Source organism: Podarcis erhardii (genome assembly GCF_964252035.2).
Source record: "Podarcis erhardii genome assembly, chromosome: 3".
Lineage (NCBI taxonomy): Eukaryota > Metazoa > Chordata > Lepidosauria > Squamata > Lacertidae > Podarcis > Podarcis erhardii.
Genome location: NC_138507.1, coordinates 66,898,036 through 66,919,792, shown reverse-complemented (window position 1 = coordinate 66,919,792; position 21,757 = coordinate 66,898,036). Strand labels below are relative to the sequence as shown.

Sequence of the window (21,757 nt, the reverse complement as noted above, 5' to 3'; positions counted from 1 at the left end):
TGTATGCATTTTTAAATGTGTTTATCTAAACACGTGATTTAAAAATGAAATTTAAATAACAACAACCACAACAACAGAAAACTGCATCACAAAATTTGGGGAAATGAAAATCCAAATAATCATTACATTCCAATGTTGGCTATTTGCAGTATGGTAGCGCTGCAGAGAGCTTGCTGGGGAGATCATGCATTAAAAAGAAAGGGACTCAAAAATAACTTAAACAAGGTTTTAATTACAAAAACAAAAACTCCTTATACACTAAATACATTAACAACAAACCAGACCCAACCACCAACCCAACCCCCAGGGTAATGGGAGAGCTAGGTGCTGCTCCTTATATACTACATACAAATGCTGACACACCTTAATCAATGCAACTCAGCAGCACCTGCTATGTTTCACAGCTGTAAAGCTGGGTCTCGTTATCTTGCTCTGGCCCTTGCTCTGGCCCCTTAAAGACATACACATTAGGTGGAACAATGATGAACCTTTACATTTAAAGAAACCATTCAACATTTCCCCTGCGGTTCATCATTGTGGAACAAAAACATAAAGCATACTTTGTACATGTTTTTCATGTGTAACCTTTGGAAGTGCTTTTGTAAAAATGTCCGCAATTTGATTATCACCTGGGACATATTCAAATACAATCATTTCGTCAGCAATTAATTTCTTTACAAACTCCAAACGTAATCTTAAGACTCTGGTGCGCTGCGTATTGTTTTCTGAACATAGGATAGCAAGTCCACTCTGGGAATCAAGGTAAACTTTAACTGGTAGTGTTACTTGCATCTGTAGGTCTGCGAATACTTGCAGACACCATTCTACATCACGAGTGGCCTGAACGCATGCACATAATTCACTCTCTGTTGTGGAGAGACAAATAATGGTTTGTGTCTGGGACTTCCATTCAAACGGACAACCATTATAACAAAACACCATACCAGACACACCCCTGCAATTATTTTGTTCCACTGCATGAGATGCATCGCAGAAAATTTCAAAACCTTTGTCAATACTTGATGTAAACTGCAACCTATAATGTTTAGTATGTTTAAGGTACATTACCACTCTCTTAAGAGCAGAGAAACATTGTGTAGTAGGTTTTTCCACAAATTTTGCCAGAAAGTGAAAAGCATAAGTTATATCTGGTCTTGAGATTCTTTGAATGAAATTTAGCTTGCCTATAGCAGAAAAATACAAAGTTTTGTTAGGAAATGGCTTATCTTTACCTGTAAAGGTGAAACCACACACCATAGGCGTTTCCTTCCCATTTGCATTTTCTAAACGTAGCATTTCAACAAGGTCATCAATTTTTGCAGTTTGATGAACCAGAAAAGATCCATTTTTGCCTTTCTCAATTTGCATGGATAAGTAATTTTTAGCTATGCCTAATTCCACCACATCAAATTTCTTCTGTAACTGTGAAACTACCTCTTCATATTCCTGTTTAGTTTTTGTAGAAATTAACACGTCATCTACATACACACATATTTTTGTCACAGAGTTTGCCCTTTCCTTTATAAATACACAATTGTCTGCCTTTCCTTGTGAAAAACCAATATCCAGCAATTCTTTTGCTAAAGTTTGGTGCCAATTCCTTCCACTTTGGTGCAGACCATAAAGGGATTTATTTAATTTGCATACCAAACCTTCAGCAGCGTCTATGCCTTCAGGAACACGCATAAAAATTTGTTCTTTTAAATCTGCAAACAAATCTGCAGTTTTTATATCTAGGTGATAAACAGAATGTCCACGTTGTGATGCATCTTTTAACAAAAGCTTAACTGTTTCATATTTTACACTTGGCGAATAACACAAATCATAATCTTCGCCTGGGATTTGTTGAAAACACTTAGCAACTAATCTTGCTTTGTACCTTACAACTTCATTTTTGTCATTCATTTTAACTCTATAAACCCATTTTGAATCAATAAGTCTCATATCTGGGGTTTGTGGTACAAGAGACCAAGTGTTATGCTCTTTTAAAGAAGCTATCTCAGAGTTCATAGCTTTATACCAATTTGCAGCTTGGTGCTTAGGTAAATTCTGAATGTCACTGTAGCTTTTTGGCTCAAAAACCACCTTATTGGCATACACAGTATTAAAATGTTCATCTGCAAATCGTTGTGGCTTCTGCCTCTTTCTATCTGAACGTCTTAGTCTAGAAGGAGAGTCAGACTCCTCAGACTTAATGGGACTAAGTAAATTACTAGTTTCAGGTTGTAAATCATCACTGTCGGACTGAAGAGGTCCCTGTAGGCTAAGCTCACGATCAGAAAACTCAAGAGAATCTAACCTATCCTTGGGTGCCTGTGACTTTAAATCATCAAACAAATTATCAGATTCAACAGGCTTTTTGTCTTTTTCCATTAATTCAGAAGCACCATTTCCTGCTGCTGCTGCTGCTTCTTCCTCTTCTTCCTCAGTATTATCTATACCATCAGTATCTTGGAAAACAGCAACTCCATTCCAATTTACAGTTTGTATCATGCTTCTGGTAATATGAAATTTGCCAGTTGCTGGTATGTAAATTCTGTACGCCCCCTGCTGGTAGCCCATTAATTTACCCTGGACACTACGCTCACCCAATTTCTGCTTAGCGGGATAATGCATAATTACATCTGAACCCCAAATGCGTAGGTATTTCAGATTAGGGCGTTTTTTAAACAGCTTCTCATAGGGGGTGACATCTAAACCAGAATGATAACTGCGATTTCTGACATAACAAAATGCATTAAGCGCTTCAGCGGCAGATTAGCATCATGCAGATACGTTTTAACCCCTGCCTGCAGGTCACGCTGCACAACTTCAACAAGCCCATTTTGCCAGGGACTTCGGGGGCAAGATAACTCATGAGTAGTCCCCTGCGCTTCCAGGAATTTCTCAAAATCCTCAGAAACAAATTCCCCGCCCCGGTCAGAAAACAGGTTCTTAATTGGTTTGTTAAAGTGCGTTTTTACCCAGTTGTAAAAAACTTTGTACTTCTCAAATGCTTGTGACTTTTCAGCTATTGCATAAGTCCAACAGTATCTACTATACTGGTCTATGAGGGTGAGCCAGTACTTTGAACCTCCTAATGATGGTGGGAGTGGCCCAACTAAGTCACAATGTACACGCTCAAATGGCTCAGTTACTTTCCTATCTGAGCACCTACCCTTGCGTGCAACCTTAATCTTATTCTTGCAACAGGATAAACATTGCATAAAGAATTTACATGGCTTTAAGTTGAGGCCATTAACAATATTCTTCGTCCTAATTACATCAGCAAAATTCAAGTGTCCCAGAATTCTGTGCGCCTCGTGGAGACACCCGGAATGAGGCCTTGCATTCCTCAACCCCTGGCTTGACTGTGCTGCTCTGCAATTTATAGGCAATTGGGAGTAGGTGCGAAAATACAGTCTATATAAACCATCAGAGTCCCGGGCATACAATAGACGTTTGTTTCCCTCAAAAAACTCACACATTGAATTTAAGAAACGCACACTTATGCCTTGACGAGCAAAACACCTTACTGATAATAAGTTGTCCACTGATGGGCAGTAAATGCAGTTCGCTATTGTAATGTTTAAAGAGTCAAGTTTAACAGTACCTCTGCCAAGTGACTGCAAGACTTGTGAATTGGCTAAATGTACATTACCAATTTCCTCTTCGAAAGAAATAAACAAGCTTCGATTGTTGCAAACGTGGTGAGAAGCTCCTGAGTCCACAATAAAAGAATTCCACTTGGTACCTTTAATTCTTTTATGATCTGCAGTCCGAGCGTGAAAAGCTCGCGGCTCGTTTCTGTCTTTACGGTGCGATGTTGGCTGCTGAGATGACAACCGTGACTGACGATCAGAAACAGGCTTGGGAGTACTTTGCTTTCTTTTGACTCTGCAGTCCTTTGCAAAATGTCCTTGCTTATTGCAGAACCAACAACGCTTTGCAGCTTTAAATGCAGTCGCATCACCACAAGTTTGCATATGGTGTTCCTCATTACTTCTGGAAATAGGAGTGCTTATGGCACAAGCCTCCCTTCTATCCAACTCGCCCATTAATCTTGCCGTTACCCCTTCCACAGTTAATTGTGCTGGTGGGACGGCAGATATCTGGCTAGCTACACCATCAAAGTCCTCGTTAAGGGAACAAAGAATGATAAAAACATACTGAATATCAGGTATGTCCATGTCCCTTCGAATTAATTCGCCGCGTATTGCCTCCAGACGTCTCAAGTGTGCTGCCAAATCACCACCAGGCTGCAACTTCGTCTGGTACAGCTGCTTGAAAAACGTCAATGCAGACGCTGACTCTTTTCTAACATGCACTGCTGCAAGTCTGTCCCACATTTCTTTGGCAGTTTTCTTATTCCTTATATAGACTACTTGCTGGTCGCTGACTGCCAAATTAATTATCGCCCTGGCTTTTGCATCTCCTTTGGACCAAGCATTAGTTACAGGGTCAGGAGGGTCTTCAGTTACATAGGTCCATACTTCCCTAGAGGTCAAAAGCGCCTCCACCCGAAAGGACCATAAACTATAGTTCTCATCTGTTAGCTGTGGGAAGACCAGAGACTTCTCAGCTTCAGGAACCCGGTCAACCATTCTGGAAATCTTCCAGACCCACAAAAACTACACTAACAGGAGAAGGAGTTTTCAAACCTTTCTCAGAGTCCAAAAATATGCAGTCATCCACTCAGCAGCTGGGCCCATAACCAAAGATGTTGGCTATTTGCAGTATGGTAGCGCTGCAGAGAGCTTGCTGGGGAGATCATGCATTAAAAAGAAAGGGACTCAAAAATAACTTAAACAAGGTTTTAATTACAAAAACAAAAACTCCTTATACACTAAATACATTAACAACAAACCAGACCCAACCACCAACCCAACCCCCAGGGTAATGGGAGAGCTAGGTGCTGCTCCTTATATACTACATACAAATGCTGACACACCTTAATCAATGCAACTCAGCAGCACCTGCTATGTTTCACAGCTGTAAAGCTGGGTCTCGTTATCTTGCTCTGGCCCTTGCTCTGGCCCCTTAAAGACATACACATTAGGTGGAACAATGATGAACCTTTACATTTAAAGAAACCATTCAACATCCAATTCACACACTTCCAATCTGGGAAGTGTGGATCAGGTAGGTTCGCATTGGAATTAACAAAAATAAATCCTTCAAGCACCAGTAATTCTCATCCTTTATGTACCCATATCTGACACACACCCTACTGTTCATCTTTCCATTTCACAAAGCAAGTTGGCTACCTGTTCAGTCTCTTCTTCATCGTCAGCGTCAGTCTGATCCATCACACCAGTGAGGGCGTTATCCTCTTGGTCGCTACTATAGGCCACTTCATTGGAGTCCAGTCCTTTGTGATTCAGTGAAAACTTTTTCCTAGGACTGAGGAGGGCTTCAGCCTGAGATAGCAGGGTTCCTTCAATACTGATCCGCTTGGAAGGAAAATATATATTTATATGAAGCACCAGGTCCCATCCTTCTCATTTTAAAGCTATAGCTAGATCAGCAGCTATTCTGATGTGGGTGTGTAGCACATTCACATATATATACACATATACACATCTACATAAACATGCAAATATATGCATATATAAATGTGCACACACGCACAAGCCACACACGGTCTTCAAACAAAAACATCTTGGAGGTCCTGGGCCACAGGGAGGTTAGGCTGGCCTCAACCAGAGCCAGGGCTTTTTCGGCTGTGGCTCTAATCTGGTGGAACGCTCTCTCACAAGAGACTAGGGCCCTGCGGGACTTGACATCTTTCCGCAGGGCCTGCAAGACAGAGCTGTTTCACCAGGCCTTTGGCCAGGGCACAGCCTGACCCCCTCCTTTGGCAATCCTCACAGAACTCTAGCCCAATGGTTGCCATTAATTTGATTTGAATTGATTTTAGAATGAAATGATTTTAGAATGTTGTATTATTTTACTGTTAGCCGCTCTGAGCCCAGCTTCGGCTGGGGAGGGCGGGATATAAATAAATTATTATTATTATTATTATTACATCATGTATTTGGTCTCTTTTTAAATCATAATAAAAAAATTCCTTCCAGTAGCACCTTAAAGACCAACTAAGTTAGTTCTAGGTATGAGCTTTCGTGTGCATGCACACTTCTTCAGATACACTGAAACAGAAGTCACCAGACCCTTCTATATAGTGAGAAGGTGGGGAGGGGTATTACTCAGAAGGGTGGTGGGAATGGGTGATTGGCAGATAGCTGTGATGAGCCAGTTGAAATCATCTCTCACATAGCTTTTATTTCTTAGTAGTAGACACACACATCCTTCTGAAGATGACACACCGATGTATAGGAAATGTATGTGGCTTAATATCAGAACACGTAGCAGTAAAAGGGAAGTGAAATTACCACGAGTTTAGTGCAGAAGTGGGGATATTGCTGCCTTCCAGATGTTGTTGGGCTCCTGTTCCCATCAACCACAGCCAATGGTCAAGAATGCTGGGAGCTGTAGTCCAGGAACATCTGGAGAACCATAGGTGGCCAATTTCTGGCTTAGACAAATCAAGAGAGTATGTGGTAGGCAGCACTACTTAGTCTCTTTGGTCTCTTTCCCCACCCTTCGTTATGTTTCAAAACTGCACTACAACGACACCCAGCAGGGAACAGAGCTGGGATACCATTGAGGGGGGTAAAATGGGAGACAGACATGTTTGACGCATGGCACATAATTGATCAAGTTATTACATAGCTCTATTCATTTCAATGGCGACTGCACAGGAGATCTTCCAGGTGGATTGTTTGCATGTTATGGTTTGGAAAGGTGGGAGAATATTCAGATTTCCTGCCTCAGGTATAAAATGCTGTATGCCAACCCTGAGCTTATTGTTTGCAGTTGTGCACAACTGGAGGTAAAGAAGGGTAAGACCATGACAGCCAGTAGGTGGCAGGCATGGATAACAATCGTAAGTGGAAAAGGGAAAACAAACTGTTCTAAAGTTATAAGAAGTATTCAGTACTTCAAATCTAACTTTTTCGAAAATCACTTTCAAGCTACTGGGGGTGGGGAGAATGATATGGCTTACCTTTTTCGTGTCTGGGTCCATTTCTGAAATTATTAGTGGGAAACAAAAAACAAAACAATCCTAAGTATCACTTAGTAAAAAAATAATGTTCCGCATTTGTGAAAAACAGGTTTAAGTCTAAAACACCTATTGACTTTAAAATGGAAATTATAAACCAAAGTACTGTGTTTAACATGGGCCCTATCAATAGATAAGGCAAGCATGCTGGAACATTTTTGTAATAAATTTATACCATGTGAAAAACTCCCCCTGCATTCAAAACTGAAAGGCTTGCCTGCTGGTTTTCGAAGGCTGCTATTTTTGTGTGTCAGATATTTAACAAATCTGACATTTCTTCCCTGACAAGAGATTGAACACGACTCCTTCCCTGGACAACAGGGTTTTGTTTTTTTATTTACATAGACTTAATCGAATACTTAAAGGTGCCATATGATTTGTAATACTTAATGCATAATATCACATACAGGACACATTGTAACTCACCACTTGGCTTTATGATTTTATGGGCTCTGGACGAAGGTTCTGCGGGAAGAACACATGTGCTTTTGTTCAAAATGTTTATGCTGTCTCCTGATTTAAAATATATTATAAAAAAGTATCCTAAATAAACCCAACTACAACCAACTGCAGCCAAAAGAGAAACAGTAACACCCCAGAAAAACTTAGTGGACTGCCCTGGACTTCGGTTTTACACCAAATTATATGTGTTAGTCAGTGCCAGGCAAAGAAGTTCTCAAAACAGGGCTTACACCAGGGATGGAGAACATGTGGCCTCCAGATGTTGTTGAACTTCAGCTCCAGCCAGCATGGTCAATGGTCAGGAATGATGGGTGTTGTAGTTTGCTAACATCTGGAGGACCACAGTTTCCCTACCTCTTCCATAGGGCTTGGTGCTGCTATTGAAAAGGCACAGCACAACTCACCACATTTCTGATGGTGGGGGACCAGGAAGTATAAGGACCTTTTTGGATGACTTGACTGTAAAAGAATGTTCCTATAGGAAACCACAACAAAATATTTTATTACCTGACTTCCTTCTCACCCTCTGTGGGGCAATTCCTTCTTTAGAATTACTCGATGCTTTCATTTCTCCTTCTGGGCTATAATGGAATCCTGGGTGATCTATAAAGAAATTAGAGAAACAATATGTAAGTATGACTTCATACATCAGGTGAGCTTTTGGAGAAGACTTTATGATTGCAGCATTACATTTCTCAAGGCTTTGTCACAAACAAAACCTAGAATAGGACAATGCAGGGAGAAGCAGGCTTGGTTTTAAAGGCTGGAGCAGGCATAGGCAAACTTGGCCCTCCAGGTGTTTTGGGACTACAAGTCCCATCACCCCTAGCTAACAGGACCAGTGGTCAGGGATGATGGGAATTGTAGTCCAAAAACATCTGGAGGGCGAGTTTGCCTATGCCTAGGCTGGAGTCACCTAGGAACAATTTGAGAATGCCCCCTGATTGTTCCCAAGGATACTTTTCAGTTTTATTTCATATTAGTGAATGGCTTTGAGAGGGATGCTTGGGAAATGTCTTGGGTAGCAACATACAAGCTATGTAAATGTCTTTCACTCCACACACAATTTTGGAGAAGACATTCTCCATGCATAATAGCAGTCCCTTGGAAGGGTGATATTAAAAATGAATTGAAAAGACAGTATAGTTCATCATTAATTATTTAATGTGCTCTTATTAAGAATCTCAAAACACAAGGTGATGTACGAGCTGGCAAAACTTTCATAAGCAGAAAACTTTGATCCTGTTTGTGGTTGCCAATCTTTTATTTAAGGGAAATAGAGAGTCACACTGAACAGCACTGTTGCCAAAACCAGTTGCTGTTTAGTCATCTTAGTCATGATCGACTCTCCGTGACCTCATGAACCAGAGCATGCCTTGGAAACTCTCACTTCCTTCTCAAAGTTTCTCCTTTTTTATGTCCATGGAGTTCTCTTGGCAAAATACTGGAGTGGCTTCCCAGTTCCTTCTCCAGGTGGATCACATTTAGTCTAAACTCTTGGCTATGACCTGTCTGTCTTGGGTGCCCTGCATGGCATAACTCATAGCTTCAGTGGCGTAGCGTGTAGGGTGCAGGGGGGGGGTCGGACGCACCGGGCGCAACATCTGGGGGTTAGGGTTAGGGGGGCGCAAATCCACGGGTTAGGGGGTGCAAATTACTTGCCTTGCCCCGGGTGCTGACAACCCACGCTACGCCACTGCATAGCTTCTCTGAGTTATTCAAGCCCCTTCGTCACGACAAGGCAGTGATCCATGTTAGAGAATTGAGTTTAGACACTGTAACACATGGAAGTTTGAGTTTGTGGCTAGTGTATCTACCTTACTGAAACTGTACAAGAGGGAAAGTATCTAAAAGTCTCACCCACGTTCTTATTCAAAAGCTCTGAGCCAGAACCAGAAAACATTGTGACAGCTAAGATTAATGCATCCAGTTGTCTATGACGTATTTTCCCGAGTTTTTTAATTAACAAAAAATAAAATGCAAGTGAATAGTTATATGCAAATATACTTACAGATAGCATCCATTTCAAGAATTGCTTGCTTGGCCTGAAAAAATAAAAACAAATATTGTGCATAAACCATATAAACTTGCTTAACACCTCAGGTCAGCAATAGTCCCCCAGACTCTGGGTCCTTGGCTGGTGCACCACCACACCAAACCTTCTAAAACCTGAAAGGCAAAATTGGTTTCAAAACTGCCCTGATTCAAGTGAACTTGGTGGAATGCAATTCATGTGCTGTTATCATGATGTGGCTACCCAGATGCATCTATCACAGAAGACAAAAATACACATATTTTATTTTTAACATATCCACACTCTTAAAAAGGCACCAAGCAAAAAAGTTCCTTTTCTAACCAGGCCTTTGGTTGATTTGCTAGACATCCTATGCCTTTTTAATAATAATAATAATAATAATAATAATAATAATAATAATAATAATAAGTGGGGGGGTGTTATTGGGTTGTTGTTTCTATTTTGATTATATATTTTATGGTTTTGTATTTTGATTTTGCTCTGTGAACTGCCCTGAGACCTCTGTATATAGGGCGGTATATAAATTCAATCAATCAAACAAACAAGAGAAATACAAACAAACAAATAAGGCAGTTGTTAATATTTTACCTTAGCTGGGATTTTGGCAGGGTGGTTTTCAAGAATTAATCTCTTCAAGTGAAGAATCCAAAGGCGCTTATCTTGCTGTGATTTGGCCTGTTACAAGTTGCAAGAATGCAATGAGTTATAGCTAGACATGAAGGAGTGACGGTAGGTAACACCAGACAATAAATTTAGCAGAGTCAAGGGCTGAGCATGAAGAAGGCTCTGATTTCCAGTGGATGGGATAGGGGAGAGATGGGGAATCTGTTGCCATCCCCATCATCTCTAGCCATGCTGCCTGAAGGGGGCCAAGAGTTCAGCAACATCTGAGAGTCACAGAGTCACCCATACAGGGGTCTATACAGCTTTCCACAAGAAAGGTCAGAAATGTCTTGGCTCCACTACATCTTTCTACGGTCAACAGAATAAAATGCTTTTAGTATATTTCTGAATATTATTCTATGTCTGGTAGCTGACAACAATTTATAAAACCAAATTTAATTATTTAACACAATTGGCAACTAACATGAAAATGGTGAGACAGCAAAGCTGAACACCACAGGCTGTAATAGTGCCTTGTGTGTCTGCATGCCCTAGTTCCTTGTCTTTCCCCTTCTATGAGGTTATCATGTTGCTCCTGTGCAGATTAGTGGTTTGGGCAGGATAATAATTACTTCTGCATAACCAGTATAACATGCTGTGTGGTGCAGGGCAGGCTGGGTTGCTTGTTCCTGAAGAGATCTGCTAGAATGGGAAGCAGGCACTGTTTCTATATATATCTGTATCTATTCACCCACAAAACTCATCCCATTAGTCATTTTATTTTCCAAGTCACAGTAATGTTCATTGACCTCACTATACTTTTCTAAAATTGACCTGTGGTTTCCTCCTCCAAGAATTAACTAAGATCAGAATTGAGGCCTACTGTTCAAAATTCAGTGAAATAAAGGGTTTCCAAAATATTATTATCAGTTTCAGGCACACATGCATTTTCCAAATCCCTACTTGTCTAATTCTCAAAGTGCAAAGATGAAACAGAAGCTGAGGGTCAAACTAGGTATGCACTTAAACAGGTAGAATGCAGTTGCATCTTTTGTTTCTTTCCTTCAGGGCCAGGGAGCCCAAATCATAACATGGAGCCAGCTGGATGGAAGGGGAGAGATCATAGAGATCAGAATGAAAACCATTGCTCTCTCTCAATCTTAGGAAAAATTCCCCATTGGTGCAACATTTTTAAGTGCATGTCCAATTTGCCCCTTAGGATATTAAAAGCAGTTCATGTTCCCACTGCATGAGTGCATTAATTTGGGATTGTACTGCCTTCCAAAAGGAAGGGGGCAATTGGATAGATTGAGATCATAGGAAATAGGGCCTGGTTTTCCTGCACAAACCTGGAAGTGGAATACTATCTACGTGGTGCAAACTTCAGTTACAATACACAGGATACATATCAGGAAAATTATATCCTTAATAACATGTTTCAGAATGCATTCAGTATGTTATGGCTTTTAAATACCTGAACAGTATGTTGCATCTTGGGATTTTTGTAATGGAAGACACTAAAGCTCAGAGGCTCCTTTGGTATGACTTCCACTAGCATGAGATTGCCACACTGCAACACAAAGAAAGGCTTGTCAGAGGAAGATCTTGTGCACAGAATGGGTATTTATATTTTGAACATTTTGACATAGTCCATTTCCTCTCCTTTGCAGCCCTTGGGCTGCTTGTTCCCTTAGCCTCCTCCTGCAAGTACAAACAGACCTACCAAGATATGAGCTTTGTAAGTGAAAGTCTCTTCCCTCTTCTTCGTAATGAGCAGCAGCTTGTCAAAGAGGAACAGAGTGCGCTCATTTTTGGCTCTCTGGATGCGGAATGTTCCTTCCAAAACCAACTCGCCGTAACTAGCAAGGTCCGGTCCCTTCCAGTTAGTGAGTAAGCTTTGTATCTCCTGAAAAAAGGGAGGAGGGTAGGATAATGAAGCAAGCACATCAAAAACACAACGTTGGGAAATATCACATGGCAAGTGCTGTGTAATGAAGCCACTATCATGTTCCTCTTATTAATCAACAGTGTGAAAAAGCATTGCTTCTACCTCAGGGATGACTAACAAAGGGCCACATTCTCTGTAGACCTACCTTCCAAGGGCCACACCCTAGCAGTGGGCGTGGCCTAGGTGGGCATAACCAATTCACATTTGCTCTCCCTCATACACATATTTGCACCACCTCACATACAGGAAGAGCTCAGCGCAGCAGAAATGGCAGCAGGACCACCACAGGAATTGTGGTGCAAAACTGGTCCTTAGACAAGGAGGCAGGCCTCCATGTGGTTTCAGAACCCTAATGCAGCTTATGACCATTTGCATGGATGTGTGTGGATCAGGTCCCCAGGCAGAGAGTTTGCCTTTCCTGTTCTACATCAACAGAAATACTACAGCTGTCTCACGGTACGTTGCAGCATACAGGCATTTGTCATATGATAGGCAAACAGAAATCTATTTCTAAATGTCAGAGTTGGCAGATGTGTATTTTATGACATGCAGCCAATTTGCACTGCACTGTTGTCTGATTATCTTACATGGTCCCCTAGAGATGATGCAAGAGAGAAGGTTGGCACAAGGAGAGAGTTCTTAGCAAGCCATAAGGCTGGACATTACACGGATAGACGGGCCACTATATGGAAAAGAATAGGAAGAAGGGGAGGGTGTTTTATAATGGTGCAAGATGTGAGAAACAACTTATGTGATCAAAGGGTCTCTGAAGTACACAAGAAGTGGAAAGTACTAGCTACTTTTCCAGCCAGCCTACAATTGTATACTTCCTGTTAACCTACTGTAAGTTTGCATATGGTTGCTCTTTGAATTCACATAAGTCCTTGCAGTATCTTTAGTTACATTATCAATGCAAGATGTATGCCTGAAACTCACAAACCTTAACCACAACAACTTAAATTATATTCATTAGAGTCTCAGATATCATAGAAGCTCACCCAAATTAAGAGTTGCATTGCTTATGTGAATGGATTCACCTATAGGATTTCTTCAAATAAGCAGAAGTCCAATATGATGTCTGAACCAATCCACAACTTGGAAATATGCATTTGTGAGATGTTTTGGGCAGTCATAAGCCATGTGAACAAGTTTTTAAGACTACAAATGAATCACTGACTGCATAGAAACTGAGTGGGTGTACAAGCGAAACTTCATCTTCTGACAGAGAAGGAAGATTTACATTTGGGTTCTGATCTCTCCAAAGAAAGCTTGCAAGCACAATTGTGTCTTTTGTACATTCCACAGACACAGATTTCAGAAGAACCTCTCAAGCACACTTTGAAGGTACTTTCACATGTAACAGATAACACATCTCACAATATTAATCGGGAGTTGCCATGGTTGAGTGTGATGCTTTAAAATATAGGAAGATCAAATTCAACATATGTGAAAAGATGTTGTTGTTGTTAGCATGCACAGGAAAGCAAAACCATAGCCATTTGGAATGCTGGTGCCCAATCTATATAAACCAAAAACCAGATAGAAAGATAAAAACTACTGATATAGAAAACTTGTCAACCCACCTGCAGCCTGACAGCATGTTCATGTTTCCTCTTCATGTCGTTAATATGCCACGCCACTCTCTGCATCGTATCTATGGCTTCTAAAACTACATCATAACCTTCAGTGTCCTTGTCAAGGTGGTTTTCTATCTCCTAGTAAATAAGCCAATGAAGAGGGAACTATTTACAACTCATAGAGGTCTGCAAAAATGTTTTGATGGTAAACTACGGTTAATAATCTGACACTTAGCTCCTCCCAACTGCAGTTCACTTCTTTGGTCACTACAGCAGGGTTCCCTGGTCTATAAAATATGCAGCACAGAACCCCTTACCCTGCACGCGAGAGATTTTCCTTCAGCCCCATTTTCCCACTGATAGCCACCTCCATTGTATATGTCTCTTTCCCCTTTTTCCAAACCCCTCATGATTCCAGGATCCTGATAATGTAAAGGCACTGTGTTATACTGGGATGGAGACAGAAAAGTTGGACGAGACTGGCATATCCTCTGCTAACAGCAAGCACATACAATTTGTGACTGATCAAGGCCACCAGATACATATTGTGGCATATCAGGTGTGTGACACTCTGGCCATTTTTGAAGTCTCCAGCAAGCTGCAAAAAATAGGCGGCTTGATGAGCCTTTGATGGGCTGCCCTAAATGGCTAGTGGATTGTGTTTGATTTCATGAGCCATAAGTAATATAAGCATCCTTACAGCAACTGCAATACTCTGCTGCGTTATAGTAGCAGCTATCAAAGCAGAATTTATTAGCATACAATAAGAGAAATGAGTCAGTCATTCAGTATGCTTTCTTGCCTCTACTTTTGGCTACAGAACCTCAGTTTGATAATTACATCCGAGCATTAGACTTAGGCAGACACTACAGATTAAAATTTCTGGACTCTGAAATGTAGTTACGGGTATAATCTCCTAATTGAAAGCACATGATAACCATTAAAAAGAAACCAGATTTCTGAAAATATTGTTAAAACCATGGGAAAGAAAGAAAGAAATATGTACTTTCTCTACCACCATGCATGCATGCAAAAAAAAAGGGGGGGGGACCTTTTTGTTGGGCTTAGATGACTTCATACAGGCCCACCCTCCTCACCGGCTGCCCTTGTCTGGAATTGAAACTGCACTTTTAAACACACCAGCTAGTGCAAGAGCCCCAATGAGCACAGTATGTAAAGATGTGAAGAAGAAGAAGAAGAAGAAGAAGAAGAAGAAGAAGAAGAAGAGGAGGAGGAGGAGGAGGAGGAGGAGGAGGAGTTTGGATTTGATATCCTGCCTTTCACTCCCTTTAAGAAGTCTCAAAGCGGCTAACATTCTCCTTTCCCTTCCTCCCCCACAACAAACACTCTGTGAGGTGAGTGGGGCTGAGAGACTTCAGAGAAGTGTGACTGGCCCAAGGTCACCCAGCAGCTGCATGTGGAGGAGCAGAGACGCGAACCCGGTTCCCCAGATTACGAGACTACCGCTCTTAACCACTACACCACACTGGCTCTCTTCAGGACTGCACTGCACTCTTTTTATGAAAATATGTATAGGTCTGTACTGCATGTTTTCTGAAGAAGCTGCAGCATCAGAGAAGAAGCTGTTTGATAAGCATAGGAGGGGAGAAAGATGGAGAAAGGGGCAGGAAGGGTTGGAAATTCAACATCTGCAGAAGCCTAGCATGTCAGGGTGAAGGCTAGGTTACAGTACTTCTTTCTGGCATATGAGCTTTCATCAGAAAGTTTGTGCTTGCTTGTGTTTTGACTGCAGCACAAAAGCCTAGCTACACATTATATTATTTGCAGGCCTCCTTCAAACTAGGCACTTTAATTTTGAATAAAGAGCAGCTGCAGGGCCCAATGTGAAACACACTGCTGATCTGGACTGCCACCCCATGCCAGGTTCCAGTTGACTATCTGAAGAGGAGGCACTTAAAATGACAACATACGTGCAAAAGAAGGTGATACTTGAGTATCCGCTGAACAGGTTTTAAGAGGTAAGATCCTAAAGGCAGAGAATGTTGTAAAGCTTCTTGTCTCTCTCTGAAAAACTTGGCGAGGGACTTGTTCCTCATGCATTCGGTAAGTACAGCCACTGACCTGTAAAACAAATCAATAAAGCTCTCAGAATTGTTGTTGTTGTTGTTGTTGTTGTTGTTGTTGTTGTTGTTATCATCATCCTATATTATACAGAATTCCACAACTTTGGATGCATGATAGGTCCTACAAGTGAGTGCCTGTTTAGGATCAACTTCAAGCATTATGCATTTATTGCGCAAGATAAACAGGAGTGTTATGTGAAGTTTACAAACTTGTGATTGCCATGCATGCATGCCACACAAGTAACAAGTCTTAGCATCCTACTTTCAAAATAACTGATTACCATGCAACATAATTAAAATAAGCATAAAATTACTTGCTTGCATTTTCTAACGGGCAAGGAAGCATTCATCCTCTTTGCCTTACTAATATAATCCACAAACAGTAAAGCATACCGTTTGGATAAAATGTTAGTCTGAAGCATTATGGTCACATTCTCTATTCACCACTTTTCAAATGATAAAAGGGAAAGAGCACACTCAAAAATAAGATACTCCTACCTTGGATAATTGGTGCAATACTGTGTATATATGTGGAACTCTTCACTCTGAATATAAGGAAAAGGGGGGAAGCTGATTTAGTATATTGATTTTATTACAGCTCCCTAGAAATTCTGAAACCAACACTTATTTGAAAGCACTAAAAAAATCCCAACCTATTACAATTTTTTTTTAAAAAAATTACTCTTCCCTATTGATAGGCATGTAATTCATTAGCTTTATTCCAGTCTGCATGTGAATGGGATTGGAAACTGATTTTTAAGTAAGTTTTTATTGTTGATGCTTTTATTATTTTTTAAATGAAATAAATGTGTGATCTAAAAAGAACCAACAAAGCTGACTTGTGCCAAGTTTCCCTGCAGTCATTTCTTATTTGCCACAAGCAAGTATTGGTGCTATGCAGAAGCTTATTTGAAAGTGTACATACAATGCCACCATTTGGGGTTTTCCCCCTGTATAATCTTCAGGAATAGGGAACAGGATTTCCCATTCTGCACCTAATGCACTTTTCACATAGTTCCAAACACAAGGAGCAGCTCCTGAAGACTTGAGAACAAAACAAAAACAGACTAATCTTGTAATTTCAGCAGTTCATAAGGTCTATTTCATGCAAACCATTTTGCTCTGCACCAACTTCAACATGGGATGCGGATGGTGCTGTGGTCTAAACCACTGAGCCTCTTGGGCTTGCCAATCAGAAGGTCGGTGGTTCGAATCCCCACGACTGGTTGAGCTCCCGTTGCTCAGTCCCTGCTTCTGCCAACCTAGCAGTTCGAAAGCACATCAAACTGCAAGTAGATAAATAGGTACCACTCCAGTGGGAAGGTAAACGGCATTTCCGTGCGCTCCTCTGGTTTTGCTGGAAGCGGCTTAGTCATGTTGGCCACATGACCCAGAAAAACTGCGGACAAATGCTGGCTCCCTCGGCATGTAAAGCGAGATGACCGCCGCAACCCCAGAGTCGTCTGCGACTGGACTTAACTGTCTGGGGTTCTTTACCTTTACCTTTAACTTCAACATACAAGTTGTAACATGCAAATAAGATGACTGCAGTTACAGCTAGCCCATTGTCATCATCACAGCTGAGGGAAAGGGCTGTCATAAATACAATTTGCTTTACTCATGAGCTTCCAGTTCACACCTTGTTTTGTTTAGGGCAGTAGATGCTTGAAGATGGTCACCTGTTGCTCAATCTTGTCTTGATTGGGGGATGGTGATAAGGATTTCTGTAGTGTTTCACAGTTTGTGATAAAGTGCATGGTAAGCGTGTGGTAAAACATAAGCTATTTGCCTTTTTTCCTTTTAGGATTAGTAAAAACTCCTTATCCTGCTTAAAATGCAATCCAGTGACAATCCACCCAATAATTATGGAAGATTACAACTGAGCCTCTGCTGATATTTTATCTTTTATTTAAGATGGGAAGACTTACAGCTATGTTCACTGGCATGACACACAATAAGCTTGCATCACAGCCTATGTCATGCACACGCTTTTAAAAACAACTCCAGCTATAGCGGAAATCTTCACCTACAAATAACTAGTAATCAAGTGAAACCACAATCTGCAACAGAGACGTTACAGTCTGTAATTCACTGGTGAAATCCAGTCACATTCTAGTTATCACATGTAATGGAGCAGGGGCCTACCAATGGCTTCTCAAATGCAGAATTCAATATTAAAATTATACCCAAACTGTAAATAAGAATTTAAAAAGGAAGAAGGTATGAAAAAGCAGAAAATAGCAGTCTAGCTTACAATAACTGTGCTTAGATTTCATAGTTATTAAATCATAATGTTACGAGTTGGAGGGAGGATAGGCTGTATGTTGAGACCCTTCTAAGTTCCATCAAACCTGCAGTTCTAGTTTGCATTACTATACAGTGGTACCTTGGGTTACAGATGCTTCAGGTTACAGATGCTTCAGGTTAGAGACTCCGTTACAGAAATAGTACCTCGAGTTAAGAACTTGGCTTCAGGATGAGAACAGAAATTGCGCAGCAGCGGCAGTGGGAGCCCCCATTAGCTAAAGTGGTACCTCAGGTTAAGAACAGTTTCAGGTTAAGAACGAATTAAGTTCTTAACCCGAGGTACCACTGTAATGTATTCCTGAACCTGTAGCAAGATCCTTTGATGTTCAGCAAGAGCTTAGAAACATGGCCAGCAGAGAGCCATAAATACTGTAGACCATGAAAGTGTTAACATCATGCAATACTTAAAACACAGAAATCTGTGTATATTTTATTTTTAGGCGTAAATATATATTTCCAGATGATTCTACTGTGTGAAGTTTAACATGAAAAAATAAAATCTCTCGTAAAAAAAATTAAAAAGAGGGGGTGAATGAGCGAGGGGAAACAGATGCAGCCAGCTCACAACTGCCTTAAACTTTCCCCTTCTGATAACCAGCTGAAAGGACAAAACTCTTATTTCTGAAGCTAAAAGACATAATAAAGCCCATGGACCAGAGTAAAAAGTTTGGACATTTGTCTCTCTTAAAGCACAGTACTGTTAGTTCAAATGCCTCAGCCAACCACAGCAGATAAGAAGAATGAATGAAAAAGGGTGTTCCAATCAGAAAGCCAAGAAAACTAACCCTATCCACACTTGAAGAAAATAAGTACAATTCTTCTGAAATGCAATAATGCATTTGTCACTGGAAATCTGAAGCAAAATCCAGACTGAACTGAAAACATTTACCCTGCAGAGCTTCAAGTTTCAAAACTAATAGGCATTTTTCAGTATATTTGCAACACAGTAAGGAGAGCTCTGGTCAGGAATCCCTTTCCCTTTAAGGAGAGCTCTGGCCAAGTCCCACCACCACCCAAGAAAGTAAACTTCCTGATATGACTGGGATATAAAGTCTTGAATTACAGTGGTACCTCGGGTTAAGTACTTAATTCGTTCAGGAGGTCCGTTCTTAACCTGAAACTGTTCTTAACCTGAAGCACCACTTTAGCTAATGGGGCCTACTACTGCTGCTGCACTGCTGGAACACAATTTCTGTTCTCAACCTGAAGCAAAGTTCTTAACCTGAAGCACTATTTCTGGGTTAGCGGAGTCTGTAACCTGAAGCGTATGTAACCCAAGGTACCACTGTATGCCAAGACTTAATGCATGGGAAAAAGTAGATAGAGAGGAGAACTTCCAAGTTTCCTAGACTGTCCTTTCTAACCTAACACGTGCTGACCTTCCTTAGGTGCCAGACTCTTAGGGTTGCTGACCTCATTTCCTACTTTCTACTTCTTCATCCTCACCAGCTGCAATTGTAAACTATGGCATGGCTGAATCAGGTGGAGGAGGCAAGAAGAAAAGAAGTGTTACCTGTGTGTTTCACAGCTGATGTTGCAAAATGCAGCGTAAAGCAGGACCCCATAAGGACATTAAGTACAGGGTCTAAAATTATGTAGCTGCACCTTGGTCCTGATCAGACCTTGACCTGTTCAGCTTCAGCTAAGGATCACCCTATGTACCTATGGAGCATGTCAGGAACCATAGAACTCATTTCACCCAGATGGAATGGAACGCTATTACTATCTATCTATCTATCTATCTATCTATCTATCTATCTATCTAATGTTAAAGGACCCCAGTCAAAGGCGACTATGGAGTTGCAGTACTCATCTCACTTTCAGGACAAGGGAGCCATCATTTGTCCACAGACAGCTTTCCGGATCATGTGGCCAGCATGACTAAACCGCTTCTGGCACAACGGAACACCATGACAGAAACCAGAGCGCTTGGAAACACCATTTATCTTCCCGCCACAGCAGTACCTATTTATCTACTTGTAGCAGTGTGCTTTCGAACTGCTAGGTTGGCAGGAGCTGGGACAGAGTAACGGGAGCTCACTCCATCGCAGGGATTCAAACCGCTGAGCTTCTGATCGGCAAGCCCAAGAGACTCAGTGGTTTAGACCACAGCGCCCCCCACGTCCATAATATGAAACATTAGCAGTCACGGTAAAAGAATAAATCCTACACCAAATACAAGAAACAGCTAAGAATAGCACCATGTAGAATACTGGTGACTTCATCCACCATTCTCTGAAGCAGAATGTGGTTTCCAGTCCACATAGCCAGGTTGCAAAGCTGGCACATTGGATAATCAGCTATGAATTATAGGAGATGGATAATTATGTGCAAAAAAAAAAAAAAAGTGTTAACAAAATCACTCAGGCAACTCATTACTCATACCATGGGATACCATATATGCAATAACAGAAATGTACAAGCAGTCCACATGTCTTGAGAGAAATTCCCACTCACCATTGCCACTTCAAAGGGTGTGGGGAAGAGGGGCATTAGAGATAGTCCTTTATATGGAAACCTAATTTCTTCCTGTTTACTCAGAAAGGTTTCTTATACCAGAGTTTCATAGTAAATGTGAGATTATGTCACACACCACAATAATTTGAATTACTAACAAATATGGCATGCAACTATGGATTTTTTAAAAAAATCCTTTTGACAAATGTGTTCTCAGTCTATTTTATGACAGTTCTAGAGGAAAATATTAAAGATGATAAATATAGCTTTAGCCCAAAGAGATGAGTCACATTTGCTTTTCTTCCTTTAAATGTAATAATATACAGGAATTTAGCAAAAGCTGTAATGATCTGAGACACAGATGTACAATTGCACAGCTCTTAATCATTTCAATAAGTCTGTCCTGGTAGTGATCTGTGAGGAAAAAGGAAATGGTCTCAAAATGTTTTCATAGTTCTTGATCTGTTCAGAAATATTTAGGGAGGGAAGGAAATAATATATTTTAATGTCCATAAAAAAATATTTCTTTTAACTTTGAAAAACTTTACTACACAGCTAACTCAGTTGTAGACGTTTGGGAACTGACTGAATCATCCTGAGTTTTATATTCAAAGAGGCTGTAATATGCTATAGCTCAGATCAATATCACCTTGGTGTTACTCACCTTAGAAACAAAACATTCTGCTATAGCTACGGGATCATTTTCACAGTTTTCCAAATCTTGCAGAAGTTCACTAGTTGACACAAAGAAAGAAAGAAAGAAAGAAAGAAAGAAAGAAAGAAAGAAAGAAAGAAAGAAAGAAAGAAAGAAAGATTGCATTATAAAAATATGGAGAACCACACACTGATATATACCAGCTGCAATCAAAATTAGCATTGCACTTGACATAATATTTGAAATAAAGTAGCCTGGTTAATATTATGTCTTGCTATAGGGCTAAGTCCTCATTAGTTATTTGGGTTACTAATATTCTAACACTTCCTTTATTCTTACCCTATCAATAAATTATGCAGCATTTGCCTTCGTTTGCCCAACACGCCTTCACCATTTTGCTTGTACTCTTGTCTCTACCACCAGTTCTGTTTTTCATTAAAAGACAGCCAGTTCTTTTCTGTACTGACTACAAGAAAGTGGGAGCATGGAACTTGCACACCTCCACAGCGGTGGAGGAAGCCGCTTGG

The 21,757-nt window shown here is 40.7% G+C and overlaps 1 protein-coding gene and 1 long non-coding RNA gene across 8 annotated transcripts in view; one reads left to right on the top strand and one right to left on the bottom strand.

The window, feature by feature from the left end:
- Positions 1-21,757, bottom strand: part of PLEKHG1 (pleckstrin homology and RhoGEF domain containing G1) — a 109,241-nt gene that overhangs the window by 6,842 nt on the left and 80,642 nt on the right. For all 7 annotated transcript variants that reach the window (XM_081854303.1, XM_081854301.1, XM_081854304.1 and 4 more), the window contains 12 exons: positions 21,240-21,309; positions 16,310-16,356; positions 15,659-15,809; positions 13,734-13,865; positions 11,926-12,108; positions 11,677-11,772; positions 10,188-10,274; positions 9,576-9,609; positions 8,072-8,167; positions 7,529-7,567; positions 7,046-7,068; positions 5,247-5,432 (listed from right to left, as the gene is read on the bottom strand). In XM_081854303.1, the coding sequence (XP_081710429.1) occupies positions 5,247-5,432; positions 7,046-7,068; positions 7,529-7,567; positions 8,072-8,167; positions 9,576-9,609; positions 10,188-10,274; positions 11,677-11,772; positions 11,926-12,108; positions 13,734-13,865; positions 15,659-15,809; positions 16,310-16,356; positions 21,240-21,309 (1,144 nt within the window). The remainder of the gene's footprint in view (positions 1-5,246; positions 5,433-7,045; positions 7,069-7,528; positions 7,568-8,071; positions 8,168-9,575; positions 9,610-10,187; positions 10,275-11,676; positions 11,773-11,925; positions 12,109-13,733; positions 13,866-15,658; positions 15,810-16,309; positions 16,357-21,239; positions 21,310-21,757) is intronic.
- LOC309337678 overlaps positions 1-21,757 on the top strand; it is a 200,759-nt gene that overhangs the window by 111,081 nt on the left and 67,921 nt on the right. The window lies entirely within an intron of this gene.